This window comes from Myotis yumanensis, unplaced genomic scaffold (genome assembly GCF_028538775.1).
Source record: "Myotis yumanensis isolate MYYU_CA2020_CCGP unplaced genomic scaffold, mMyoYum1.0.hap1 SCAF_2, whole genome shotgun sequence".
NCBI lineage: Eukaryota > Metazoa > Chordata > Mammalia > Chiroptera > Vespertilionidae > Myotis > Myotis yumanensis.
Genome location: NW_027223753.1, coordinates 33,735,986 through 33,748,377, shown reverse-complemented (window position 1 = coordinate 33,748,377; position 12,392 = coordinate 33,735,986). Strand labels below are relative to the sequence as shown.

Below are 12,392 nucleotides of genomic sequence, written 5' to 3'. Positions count from 1 at the left end.
ACTGTGGTGGGCCCCAGGCTGATCCCAGGACCTCTTCTAGATCCACACTGTCTCCCACAGTGTTAGCTAGCACTCTGTGCTGATGACACCACCTTCCTTTTTGCAGTCTAGTCCTCTCCGCAGGGCTCCATTTTCACACATTGAACTGCCTACTGACACCTCCCGTGTGATATCCAGTATCGGAACCTTGATTCCCTCACTACTCTGCCACCTGGGCTTCATCTCAGGCCTCTCCATCTCTTTACATAGCACCACTATCTACTCAGTTGCTCAAGACACAAACCCTTGATCCATCTTTGATTCTTCCTCCATATAATCCATGCGCAGGACCTCAGAGGTGCAGCCAAAATATCAAATGTGGTCTTTTATTTTCATCTCTACCTCAACCACTCTGATTCAAGCTACTATGATCTCTTGGGGAGACTGTCTATCTTCCTCCACTGATGCCCCACTAACATCCACTATCTACACAATAGGCGAGGCAATCCTTTACAACCCGCCCCCCCACCCCACCCCTGCTGTTAACACGGCTTTCTGCTGTCCATGGGATAAACTCCAAACTCTGGCCCCAGGCCCTGAATGAGCCAGATGCTGGGATCCTCTCTCCAGGCTCACCTCCAGCTGTTTATCATGATCCAGCCCCTGGCCTTCCCTCTGGCCTTTGAAATGCCACACTTATCCTTGCTTCAGGGCCTTTATTTGACCAGAATTATCTTGCCAGCCTCTTGGAATGGCTTGTTCTTCAAGGCTCAGCTCAAATGTCAGAGACCTTTCCTGATTACACTATCTAACATAGACCCTGCCCCATCCACCCAGTTACTGGTATTTACCACCCTGAGGCTTACCTTAGTATATTCCTTGAATGTGTTACAGTCTGCATAGTTGCTGCTCATGGTCTGTGGTCCCCACCTGGGTACCAGTTCCTTAAAGGTGGGAACGTCATCTGTTGTTCACCCCTGTGAGAAATGGCTCACCTGTCCAAATTTCAAATGATGGACTAGGAAACAGCAGCATGGTGAAAATGAGACTTTTAATAGCACTCATTTAATAACACTAGAGAGCAGGCGCCCATTTTACAGGATCAAACATAGGGCAAGGAACATAGCCTATTTATCTAGGCCCTCCTCCAGTTCCTCATTGGCTGAGTACTATTTCATCACCTATTTCCCAATAGGTTGCCTAGATCTTGCTGTCTCCCGTTGGGTTATTTAAAAAAAATGGGCTGGGGCCTTCTCTAGTTGCCTCCACCTCCCTTTGTCTAGAGGAGTCTTCCTAGGACATGTGCTATCAGCCACGTGTACAGCTCTCATCCTCTCTCCCCCACATCCTGGTTGCTCTGGGGAAATTCAGCAGCCGCCTGGCCACCTGCTGTTTCTTTTCTATGAAGATAAATCAGAGGCATGTTTCTTACACCCTCAAGTTCTGGAACATAGTAGGTTCCTAGTAAATATTTGTCAAATGGATGAACGAATGAATGAACTGGATGATAAACACTTTAACAGAAGGATATTTTAGAAACCTGTGGAGTTCAGAGAAGAAAGCTGCTGTCCCTGGGAAAGTCAAGAAAGACTTCTTGGACAGGGGCCATTGGACCTGGCAAACGAAGATGAGCAAGCTGTTACCAGGAGGGGAAAGGAAGGGAGGAGATAGGCATTCCTGCCTGCAGGAATCACACACACAGAAGCACTGAGCAGGAGAACCAGCCTGTGCTTGGGAAGTTGCAGATGTGTTTGGGGCTGGAGTGTAAGATGGACAGAGGCAGGAGAGGAAGTGTCTATAGCCCATCCCCCCAACTTTCCAGAGCAGCCCTGGTTTTGTCTTATATGGTTGCCCTCTTTTTGTCCCATAGATTCATCACATTCTAGTCTGTGGCAGGAATTTCTCTCCAGCCACATTCAGGGTGTACTCGAGAGGGGAGGCGTAATACAACTTCCGAATTCTGGACTACCCAGGACCTTTACATGGTTTTGTTTGCTTTGCTTGGTTGTTTTTTCAAGAAAGAGTTCTCAACTTTTCTGCAAACTTTTCCTTTCTGCCTAGGACAGTACTGTGACTTCCATAAATACCTACTTTAACTTAAAAAAACAACAGCAAAAGAACCAGACTTGGAGGTATTTTAATCGATTATAAAAATAATAGATTTGGGTGTGTTTTGTTTTGTTTTATTTTGTTTGTTTTTGCCTGAGGTTCATGGGGAGACTGCTTTCTGGGATAAATCTCAGACAGGAAGCTTTCTGGAAGGTCTCTAACACTCCTTGCTCCTCCCAGCCCTTGCCTCAATCCCTTTTGAGGAAGCTAAGCCTGGTAGGATCCGTCCCCAGACCCCATTGTCCCCCAGCTCAGAGATGAATGATTCTGTATAGAACTTTATGAATAGGTATGATCCAGGGATTGCCTTGCTAGTCACTGCAAGCTCCTGGGAGCTTGTAGCCAGAGGCCTGGGTTTGATTTTGCAGCCAGCTCTGCCGCTTCCTGCTGCAAAATCCTGGACAAGTTCCTTAAAGCTCTGGGAGCTCCAGTCCCTCCTCTGTACGACTGGAACTAAGCAAGCACCTCACCCTTCTCAACTTGCCATGAGCCCTGCCAAGCTTCGGTTTCTCATCTCCAAACCTGAGATAAACCCCGCTGGCCTTCCTGGATTGCATTTCCCTTCCTGCATTGGATTGAATCTGAGATAAACCCTGAAGTGAAGTGCTGCCCAAATGGGAGGGACTCAGCACCACATCACAGCACCAGGCTTTGGCCTGTGCCCAGTGAGGTGAAGCAGGGCAGCAGCTCAGAACGTAGAAAGAAAGAAAAAAAAATTCCCTCCCCAGTGTCTGGGTAGAAGCAAACTCCACACTAAATTATGTTGCAAATATGCCCTAAGGTAGTTTTAATTTTATTGGCACTGATTTTAATTTACTCTTTAGGTCCCTGACTGCAGGATGAGCTGTTTGGCTGCTGGCAAGGGGACAGCCCTTCATCGCTTGGTTTTAATTAAGGTTCTTAAGTTTAGAAGGAAGGAACAGAGATGCTTTCCCCACTTCCACTCTCAACCCCAAATTGTAATTAAGGGCCCCACATTAGTGACATGTCCCTTGCTCTGACTTGGCCACAGAAAAATACCTCATGTGACTGCTGGGGAAAAAACGTGAAATGTACCAGCTCCTTCATTTAATTCTTTCATCAATCCATATTCTACTCATTTCTTCGCCAAACTAATGGCAACCTATTATATAGGAGGTCTGGCTCTGACCTAATGGATTTAAAAAATTAACAATGTATGGTCCCTGTCCTGAAACAACTCACATTTTAATGGGAGATGGAAATAAAGTATTGTTATATCATGTGTAAGTACCATGAGAGAGATTTGTATCTTGAATTATGAGAGTGAAGTGGAAGCTGTTAACTCATCCTGAGGGATAAAATAAGGCTATTTGAATTGAGATTTTGTACCAGTCAGATGAATAATATTAGCTGCTATAACAAGCAATTCCCAAATCTCAGTGGCTTAATGCAGTAAAGGTTCATCAGAGTCTGATTCAGGTCCGGTGACTCTTTTGGCCATGTTCCTCCCAGTGTTCATTCGGGGACATAGGCTTCTTCCTTTTCATGATACCTTTGTTCTTATGTAGCTTCCTTGCATGAAAACAAGAGGGAATGTGGGTGATTGTATATGAGTTTTAGGTTCAGGCCTGAAAATGGCACTTCTCATGACTGCCCACATCGTATTAGATCCCAAATGGCAAGGGAGACCATGAAATGCCTTCCATGGTCAAGGAAAGGGAGAGGGAATTGATGAGCATCTACTTAGTCTCTGTCTTAAATTTTAAGGCTGTATCAGAGTTAGCCAACTAAAGAGAAAACATATCCCTGGCAGAAGGGATATTTATTATGAATAAATGTAGGCATCAAAGTCATGAGCAAAGCAGTTCCAGGTATTCTAGGTAGCTTGACGTGACTGGAGTGTAGAACGTCAGGCCAGAAGTAGCACAGGCTGAGAGGACAAGGACCAGATCATGCAGGGCCTCTTAAAATATTTTAAAGGGCTTGGACTCGATTCTGTGGGCAATAGCGCAGTATAGAATGGTTTTAACTAGGAAAGTGACATGATTTGTTTGCACTTAAAAAGATCATCCTGAAGCAGCAAGGACACAAAGGGAAAAGCTACTGCGGTAGAACAAGTAAGAGATAATGGGATGTGGACTAGACATGGTTCTGTCCTCAAAGAGCTCAGACAGACAGACATACTTATCAGTCAGATTAGGTGTACAGTAGCAAGTTCTAATATAAACACCCAAGCAAGAAGCTGCTTGGAAAAGCATGAGAGATTTATTTTAATTGAGGATGAGAAGAAAGCATGAAATGTTTAAGGAAGTCATATCTCCTCTATCTTATCCAGCAACCACTTTTAAAGATAAGGAAATTGAGGCACCGTGAAGAGTTGCTACTTGTCCATGGTCACAGATTCTATTAACATAGAAGCGAAGTTAGATGCCCTGCTTCTGCCTTCCATGCTCCATTCTAACTGGGCCAGTAAAAGTCTGTAAAGCCAATGTAGGCACAACACAGAATCAGGATATTGTTGGAATCAGTGTTTATGTCTTTGGCATTTCCAGAATAGTGCTAAATATGTGTAATAAAGAAAAAAAAAGAACTAAGAACTGAAACTCAGACTCTATTCAGGTACCCAGACCTTTTTCCGCTTTAATTTCATTCAACTCTTAGCATCTCAGAGTGGGAAGGGTTCTTAGAAATTACTAAAACTTTCACATTGTTTTTGGAGGTATTAGCTAATGCAGTGAAACATGAAAAAAATTAGAAGCAGAAAAAGTGAAAAAGAAGAGATAAAATTACTACATACAGGTGATAAGATTACAAACCTGGAAAATATTGTCCCCTTTATTCACTCCATGTTCCCACACATCCTCATCTCTTCACTGTTCCTCAAACATGCCAAGTGCATGTGACTTTTGCATTTATTTCTTCTTCTTCCTAGAAGACTTTTCCACCTATATCCTCAAAACTAACTCCCTGATTCCATTTAAGTTCTGTTCTTCCAGAACCCCTATTATGTTCTGTTCCCTTACTGTGTTTATTTGTCTCCATGGCATAAGTGCCTCCTGACATAATGTATATTTATTAATGGATTTATTTTCCTTCTCTATAGAATGTATACTCTTGTAGATTAGGAGTTTCCTGTTGTGTTCATTGCTGTATCCCCAGTGCCCAGAACACTCCCTGGTACATACTGTCAGACACATAGTAGGCACTCAGTGATTATTTTATGAATAGGTAAACAAATGAAAATCCAAGAAAATCAAAAGAGTAATTTATAAATAATAGTAGAATTAGTAAATTATCTGGGTAAAAATTTAACATGTTAAAAACAAGAGCTTTTATGTTTGTAAAGAACTACCAGTTAGAAGACTTAATGGAAGAAAGCATCACATACTTTATAAACTGCCTTGGAATCAAAAGAAATGTTCAGAGTTTATATGGAAAAAAACCCAACAAACAAAAGAACTTTAAAATTTCCTGCTATAATCCCCCACAAAAATTGAATAAGTGGATAGTCAAAATATATTCTCATATTGGATTGGATTGGATTGAATTGGATTGGAAGATTTAAAGTCAGAATAACCAATTATTCCTACATTAGTATGAAAATTTAATATAATTATATCACAAATGTTGAGAATATTGACAGAATTTGGGGGAGCAAGAAAACTAAACTCTTATAAAGATAATACAGGAAAATATGCAAGAAAATACAGGGTAATTTAGGGAAAGAAGCCTTCCACATATTAAAATGCTGTATAAACTTAACATAATCAAAACTGTATAGTCCTGACACATGTATAGAAAATGATTAGAATAGGTTAAAAGCTAAATATAAACCCAAATACATACAAAAAATGATATGGTAAAGATGGCTTTTCAAGTCAGTGGTAAAAAGATGTGCACAATTTAATAAGTAGTATCAGACAATGAAGTTTAATTCTTACCTCACACCCTACACCATGTAAATTAAAACTGAAAGGAAATATTTAAATATGAAAAAGTAATAGAGGAAAAAAGGAAAAATTTGACCCAGAGATCACAAGAGAAAATATTGATAAATCTGTGTAAAAAATTAGCATTTAAAAATTTCTGCATGGCAAAAAGTACCTGTAAAGTCAAAAACAATGACAAATTGTGCAAAAATATTTTTGTACAGCAGACAAAGGCTAATTTCCCTAACACCTAGTTTCTATAAATCAATAAGAAATAAAGCCCAACAATTAAGTTTTTAAAACAAAGGAAATGGACAGACAACTCATAGAAAAGAAAATACTAATAGTTCTTAAACATATGGAAAGATACTTAACCATATAATAAAAGATAATTATACTTAGAGAAATTCATATTAAAACTAACAGATGTCATTTTTCACCCATCAAATTGGCAAATTTTACCTCAGAGGGAAGGTAGGGGAGGGTGGGGCAAGGGGGAGAGATCAACCAATGGACACAGACAACAGGGAGGTGAAGGCATGAGGGGGGATAGGGGGTAACGTGGGGATAAGGACACATATGTAATAACTTAATCAAAAAAAAAATTAAAAGAAAAAGACGAGGTCACACACACACACACAAAAACTTGATTTCACCCATCTCATCAAGGTAATTGACAATGCGACATTGTAATATATTGGTAGGGGTGTAAATTGGTCCTCCCAAGGAGGTTAATCAATATTTATCAAATTGCAAAAGCGCAGAGGACCCAGAAATTCTTCTTCTAGGAATTTATCCTACATATAATTGTATATGTGTGAAATCGTATATATACAGAGTCAATCACTAAGACATTATTTGTAACAAGAAACGGTTGTAAATAAATGTTCATCAACAGGAGACTGGTGAAATAATTATGTATGGTTGTTAAAAAGAATATATGGTTGTTATGTACTTAGAAAAAATACCGCCACAACATATTAAGAGATTAAAAAGTAGTTTTGAATGGTGTGCTTGGTGTGCTACCATGTGTGTGTGTTGGGAGGCAGGGGGAGGAATGTTTGGGTTTAAACCCTCTCTGGAAAGACGCATGAGAGCCTGGTAACATGAGCTGCTTCTAGGGAGTGAAACTGGGTGTTTGCAGGACAGCAGTGGAAAGGAGATTTTTCACTGTAAATACCTTCGTATATTTATATTTTTTGCTTTTGAGCCATGTAAATCAATCAATATAATTCTCCTGCTGGTCATTTAAACCACTTTAGGTGCCAGGTGTCAGGATGGGGCAGTGGAAGCCACTTCAGGATCATTATCAGAAGAGCCAGGGTCTAGTTCTTGCTCCGGCACCAATTCACTGGTGGGCCTGCAGCGAACAGCCTCTCCGCTCAGGGCCGACCCGGGAAAGGTCGGAGAAGCTGGTGTCCGAGGCCCTCTCTAGCTCTGACATCCCGAGATGTAAAGTGCAGTTTTTCCTCCTACATTTCCTAAGTCATCTCTCTTCCTCCTCCTTTCCTCTGCAGCTCATCAAAAGCTTAGAGGAAAGGACAAGCAATTGAAGAAAATAAAATTGCAAGAAGACTTTTATAGGGCTGCTGTTGAATCATTGTGTATTCCACCACCAAAGCTGAAAATGATGAGTTTAATATCACACAGAGCAGTGCATCTTATATGTCTCAAAAGACAGCTTATGCTACCCAGGAAACTGGGAGTGCGGCAAGGCGTCATGCTTCACTCCAACTCTGAGGCAAATGGAATGACAGTCATCAGGCCCACATTCTAGAACAGTGGTTCTCAACCTTCCTAATGCCGCAACCCTTTAATACAGTTCCTCATGCTGTGGTGACCCCCAATTTCATTGTTACAAATTGAACATAATTAAAGCATAGTGATTAATCACAAAAACAATATGTAATTATATATGTGTTTTCCGATGGTCTTAGGCAACCCCTGTGAAAGGATCGTTTGACCCCCAAAGGGGTCGCGACCCACAGGTTGAGAACTGCTGTTCTAGAAGCAGCATGATTTTCATTTGGTTTTAACTTCATTGGAAAGTGTCCCAAGGAGGGACAATCCTTCAAAGCGTGGAATTTCCTTTTTTTCCCAGGACCACACTCTAAAAAAGCGACAGGCATGTGGCCAGGTGTTGCCTTGGCTGTTTCCAGCACTGGCCACTGATGTTGATAAGTTAATTGTGCCAGGCGTCCAGAAACTGGGTTTCAGTCCCAGTTATGCCGTGAGCTTGGGCAAGTCCACTCCCCATTGGGGGCCTCTGATACTCTGAGGAAGGATTAATAGCCATGGCTTGGACTGATGTATAGGAAGACAAAATTGGATTTGAGCGACATTGAAGATCTAAGGAGCTAAATATTCCTCAGTTCCTGCCAGCTCATTACCGTGTCTGGAGTCTTCTCTCTTGTTGAGTTGTTCTGCACACAGATGCTGAGCAGCCTTGATGCACAGGCCCGGGGCTCTTTACAGACAACCCCCTACCTCCAGGGAGCTCATAGAGGGAATGGTAACAGATAAACCACACTAAGTGAGGAAGTGCCTTAAACATGTGTAAGCAGAGAGCAGAGAAAGGCTAGTCACAAGATGTGTTTTTTCCAGGCACTATGTATATACTATTGGGGAGTAGGTGTGGCATCATGAAATGAGGTTAAATAAAATAAATAACTAAGAGGTCATAGGTGAAGTTCCCAGAATGGTGCCGGCATGCATTAAATATGTAGTAAACGATAGTAACCATTATTGTGATATTTGATTCTCACTGTAACTCTCTGAGGTTGGAATTAAAATAATCACTTTTCAAATAAGGAAGCGGAGGCTCAAAGTAGGACCATGATTTACTCCAGACCCCTCAGCTAGAAATGGCCAGTCAGGGCAAAACCATAAGCAGGCCCAATGTAAACATAATTATGTTGCCTCAACGTATTTCTAATTAATCAGAGAAACAAATTCTGCTACTGCGTTTAGTCTTGAGTGTGTTAACTGTTCAGGACTTGACCAACAAAAACCTCACTTCTTTCGGAGAACTTTACAGAGGTAGTGCTCTCAGACCCGAGGGCAGGTGGTATTATATGTGAGCAGAAATTTATTTTCACTGTCTCAACCCCTTCAATCACATTGCAAATGGTTGCTAAATGGGCTGACAGGTAGGGCCAGCTTGAAAGTGTGTGTACATGTATGGGCATGTGTGCATTTGTATGGTGTGTGTGTGTGTGTGGTGCATACGTACATGTGTGTGCATGCGTGTGGGAGTGTTCATGTGTGTTATGTTGTGGTGTGTGTGTGCATGTGTTGTGTGCTTGTGTGCATGTGTGTGGTGTGCGTGCGTGAGTATGCATGTGGGGTGTGTGTGTGTGTGTGTGTGTGTGGTGTGTCTGGTTCCTTTAAAGTGTGCTCTGTGACCCCAGACTTCTCATTTGTTATCCTCTCTCTCAACAGAAGACAAGCCTGGAGTTCTATATCGACATCCATGCTCACTCCACCATGATGAATGGCTTCATGTACGGCAATGTCTTCGAGGATGAGGAGCGCTTCCAGAGGCAGGCCATCTTCCCCAAGCTGCTCTGCCAGAACGCTGAGGACTTCTCCTATGTAAGCCAGGGCTCCCTCCAGCCAGGCCCAGCCTCTCCTGGCCCACTCCCTCTGCCCTCCCTCTCTGCCTCTCCCTCAGTGCAGTTTGGTTTAACATTCACAGAACACCAGCTCTGTACCAGGTTGTGCGTGGATGTGGATGATAAAGACAGAGGCAACAAGCCGTGCCTGCCCTCAGACCGCTCCTCACCAGTGGGGAGGGAGATGCTGATTTGGCAGCCAGCACTTGGTTTGTCTGAGGAGCTGGCATTTGTGTAGTTGATCTGACTCCAGCATTAAGACAAGAAACTCACTGAGCAACTGAGCACCCAGCACATGCCAGGCCTGCTCCGGGTTGGCTTTCACCTGCTCCAGTTCCGTCAGTAGGAGCCTGTCATGTCTGCAAAAGCCGTTACACGTGCACCATTCTCTTCCTTCATGATGCTTTCTGTGCCTCAGTTTCTTTGTCAGTAATTTGTGGGTGACAATTTCCTGCCCTGCCTGCGTCATAGCTTCCTGGGGGGACAAATTCAGCAATAGACTGCACTCTGCAGGCAGAAAAGACCTCAGCAGGCCCCAGGAGTATGTTACTACCCACCTCACATGCCAAGGAGGCCTGAGAGACTGTAGGCTGGTGGTTAGAATAATTTGCAGCAAAAGCAATATTGGAAAAGGAACGGGAGAGAAGATAAGGAGGGGAGTCAGCATGTGGCATGGGGACAAGGGAGATAGTTTGTGAGGTTTCCTTTGTTTTGATACCAAATCTCTGAGGCCTGTTTTTCCCATGTGGCCAGAGGTGGGGGGCAGGGGAGAGCACAAAGGTGAGAGCAAGTTTTGAGGTTGATGAACACTGGCCTTGCCTGTTGCTTCAGGCCTGGACATTGGTGGAGATGATAAATTTCTCCAGGAGGTAAGATGCACTTTGAATCTCAGAATCTTTGAATGCCAGACCACAAGAGGTTGGGGGAGATTATTTAGCCTAGTTTCCTTTTTACACCTAAAAGACGCCTATGGCCCAGTGAGGTCGGGTATATATAGCAAAGTCCCTCAGGTTTGGTGGTGTAATCCAAGCAGGTGGCTCCCTATTGGTAGGTCTGGGATAAAAGCAGCCATCCTCATTTGTGTGGGAATCTCTATGGGATGGTCAGCCCTTGTCTTTTTAAAACCACTTCAATTCCAGAGCAGACTGTGGTCTCCTGGATCTGGGTTCCCTGGGAGGCTGGGCTATAGGCCTCAGAGACCTTCACAGGGGTAAGGTTTCCAGGACCAACAAAAGGGGCACCATCTAGGAGATTTATTTCTGTCCTTCCTGATTATGTTCCTGCATTGTAGTCCCCATAGGAGCTCAAGGCCAGGGTCAAAGTCATCTACCCTACTCCAACCTCTGTTTCCCCTCTTCCCTGATCCTCAGTGCCCAGCTCTAAAATGAGAGTTGGATTTCAGTATGTGGACTTCAACAGTCCTTTAAGATATGATATTATATGATTTTCTGATTCTTTCCTTTACCACAACACACACATATTTGTTTCTTTCCATGTCTTTCTGTCTTGTTTTGCTGTTTTCTTTCTCCTTCTTCCTTTCTGTCTTTGCCTTCTTTTCTTCCTGCTGAATAAGACACACATTTTTTTTTATTAAAACCATCATCCCTTCATGTACTTAGATCTTCATGTGTCAGCACAGATGCCCTTGTAACCACAAGTAAACTGACCCTCACACCTCTGTGAAAGAGATTTTTTTACTTTTTAAAATATATTTTTATTGATTTCAGAGAGGAAGAGAGAGGGAGAGGGAGAGAGAAACATCAATGATGAGAGGGAATCATTGATTGGCTGCCTCCTGCATGCCCCCTACTCGGGGGTTGAGCACATGCCCTTGACCGGAATCAAACCTGGGAGCCTTCAGTCCATAGGCTGACGCTCAGTCCACTGAGCCAAACCGGCCAGGACTGTGAAAGAGATTTTATGATCACTCTACAGATGAAGACATGAAGGCCAGTGGACTCCATGTCACATGTTCTGAACAGGGCCGGGGCATTGAGGCACTGACCTGTTTGCTCCCTCCTCTCCCTACTGTGATGAGTGTGGGAACACTCAGTGAAGAAGTTGCCATGATCCCTGCTCCCTGGTGAGGCTGGACGTGAGGTCAGACGTGAGGTCGGCCATTGCAGATGGGCGGGGAGCACTGTGAAGGAGTGCGGCAGGTTCTGAAGTCTCTTATCCCTTGGTTCAGGTCTCCTGTATCACTTACGTGCTCCACCTCTGAACCCCCTTCCTCACCTTAGAGAGGCAAAATTATCACACACACACCAAGGAGTTATTTTTTTTTTCATTAAATTTATTGGGGCAACACTGGTTACTATGTCTGTATCCTCTACTGTGTGCTCACCACCTGAAGTCTAGTCTTTCCTCACCTTTATTTGACCCGGTTTACTCTCTTTGTCCTCTCTGCACCCCCTGTCCCCTCTGCTAACCACCATTCTGTTGTCTGTATCTATGATTTTGGTTTTTCATTTGTTTTGTTTGTTCATTTGTTGCTTTTATTAAATATCCCACATCTGAGTGGAATCGGTTTCCATCTGACTTATTTCACCTGGCATAATACTTTCAAGACCCATCCATGTTGTCACAAATGTCAGTATTTCATATTTTTTTATGGCTCAGTATGTACCACATCTTCTTTATCCAATCACCTGTCAAAGGGCACTTAGGTTGTTTTCGTGTCTACTGTAAATAATGCTGCAATGAACATAGGGGTACATCTATCTTTCCAAATAAGTGTTTTTAAATTTTCCAGGTACATACCCAGAAGAGGAATTGCTGGATCATATGGCAGCTCCATTCT

At 43.0% G+C, this 12,392-nt stretch overlaps 1 protein-coding gene across 1 annotated transcript in view; it reads left to right on the top strand.

Annotated features, from left to right (window-relative positions):
* Window positions 1-12,392, top strand: part of AGBL4 (AGBL carboxypeptidase 4) — a 987,573-nt gene that overhangs the window by 941,727 nt on the left and 33,454 nt on the right. The window contains exon 10 of the mRNA XM_070405080.1: window positions 9,420-9,572. Coding sequence (XP_070261181.1) covers window positions 9,420-9,572 — 153 coding nt within the window. The remainder of the gene's footprint in view (window positions 1-9,419; window positions 9,573-12,392) is intronic.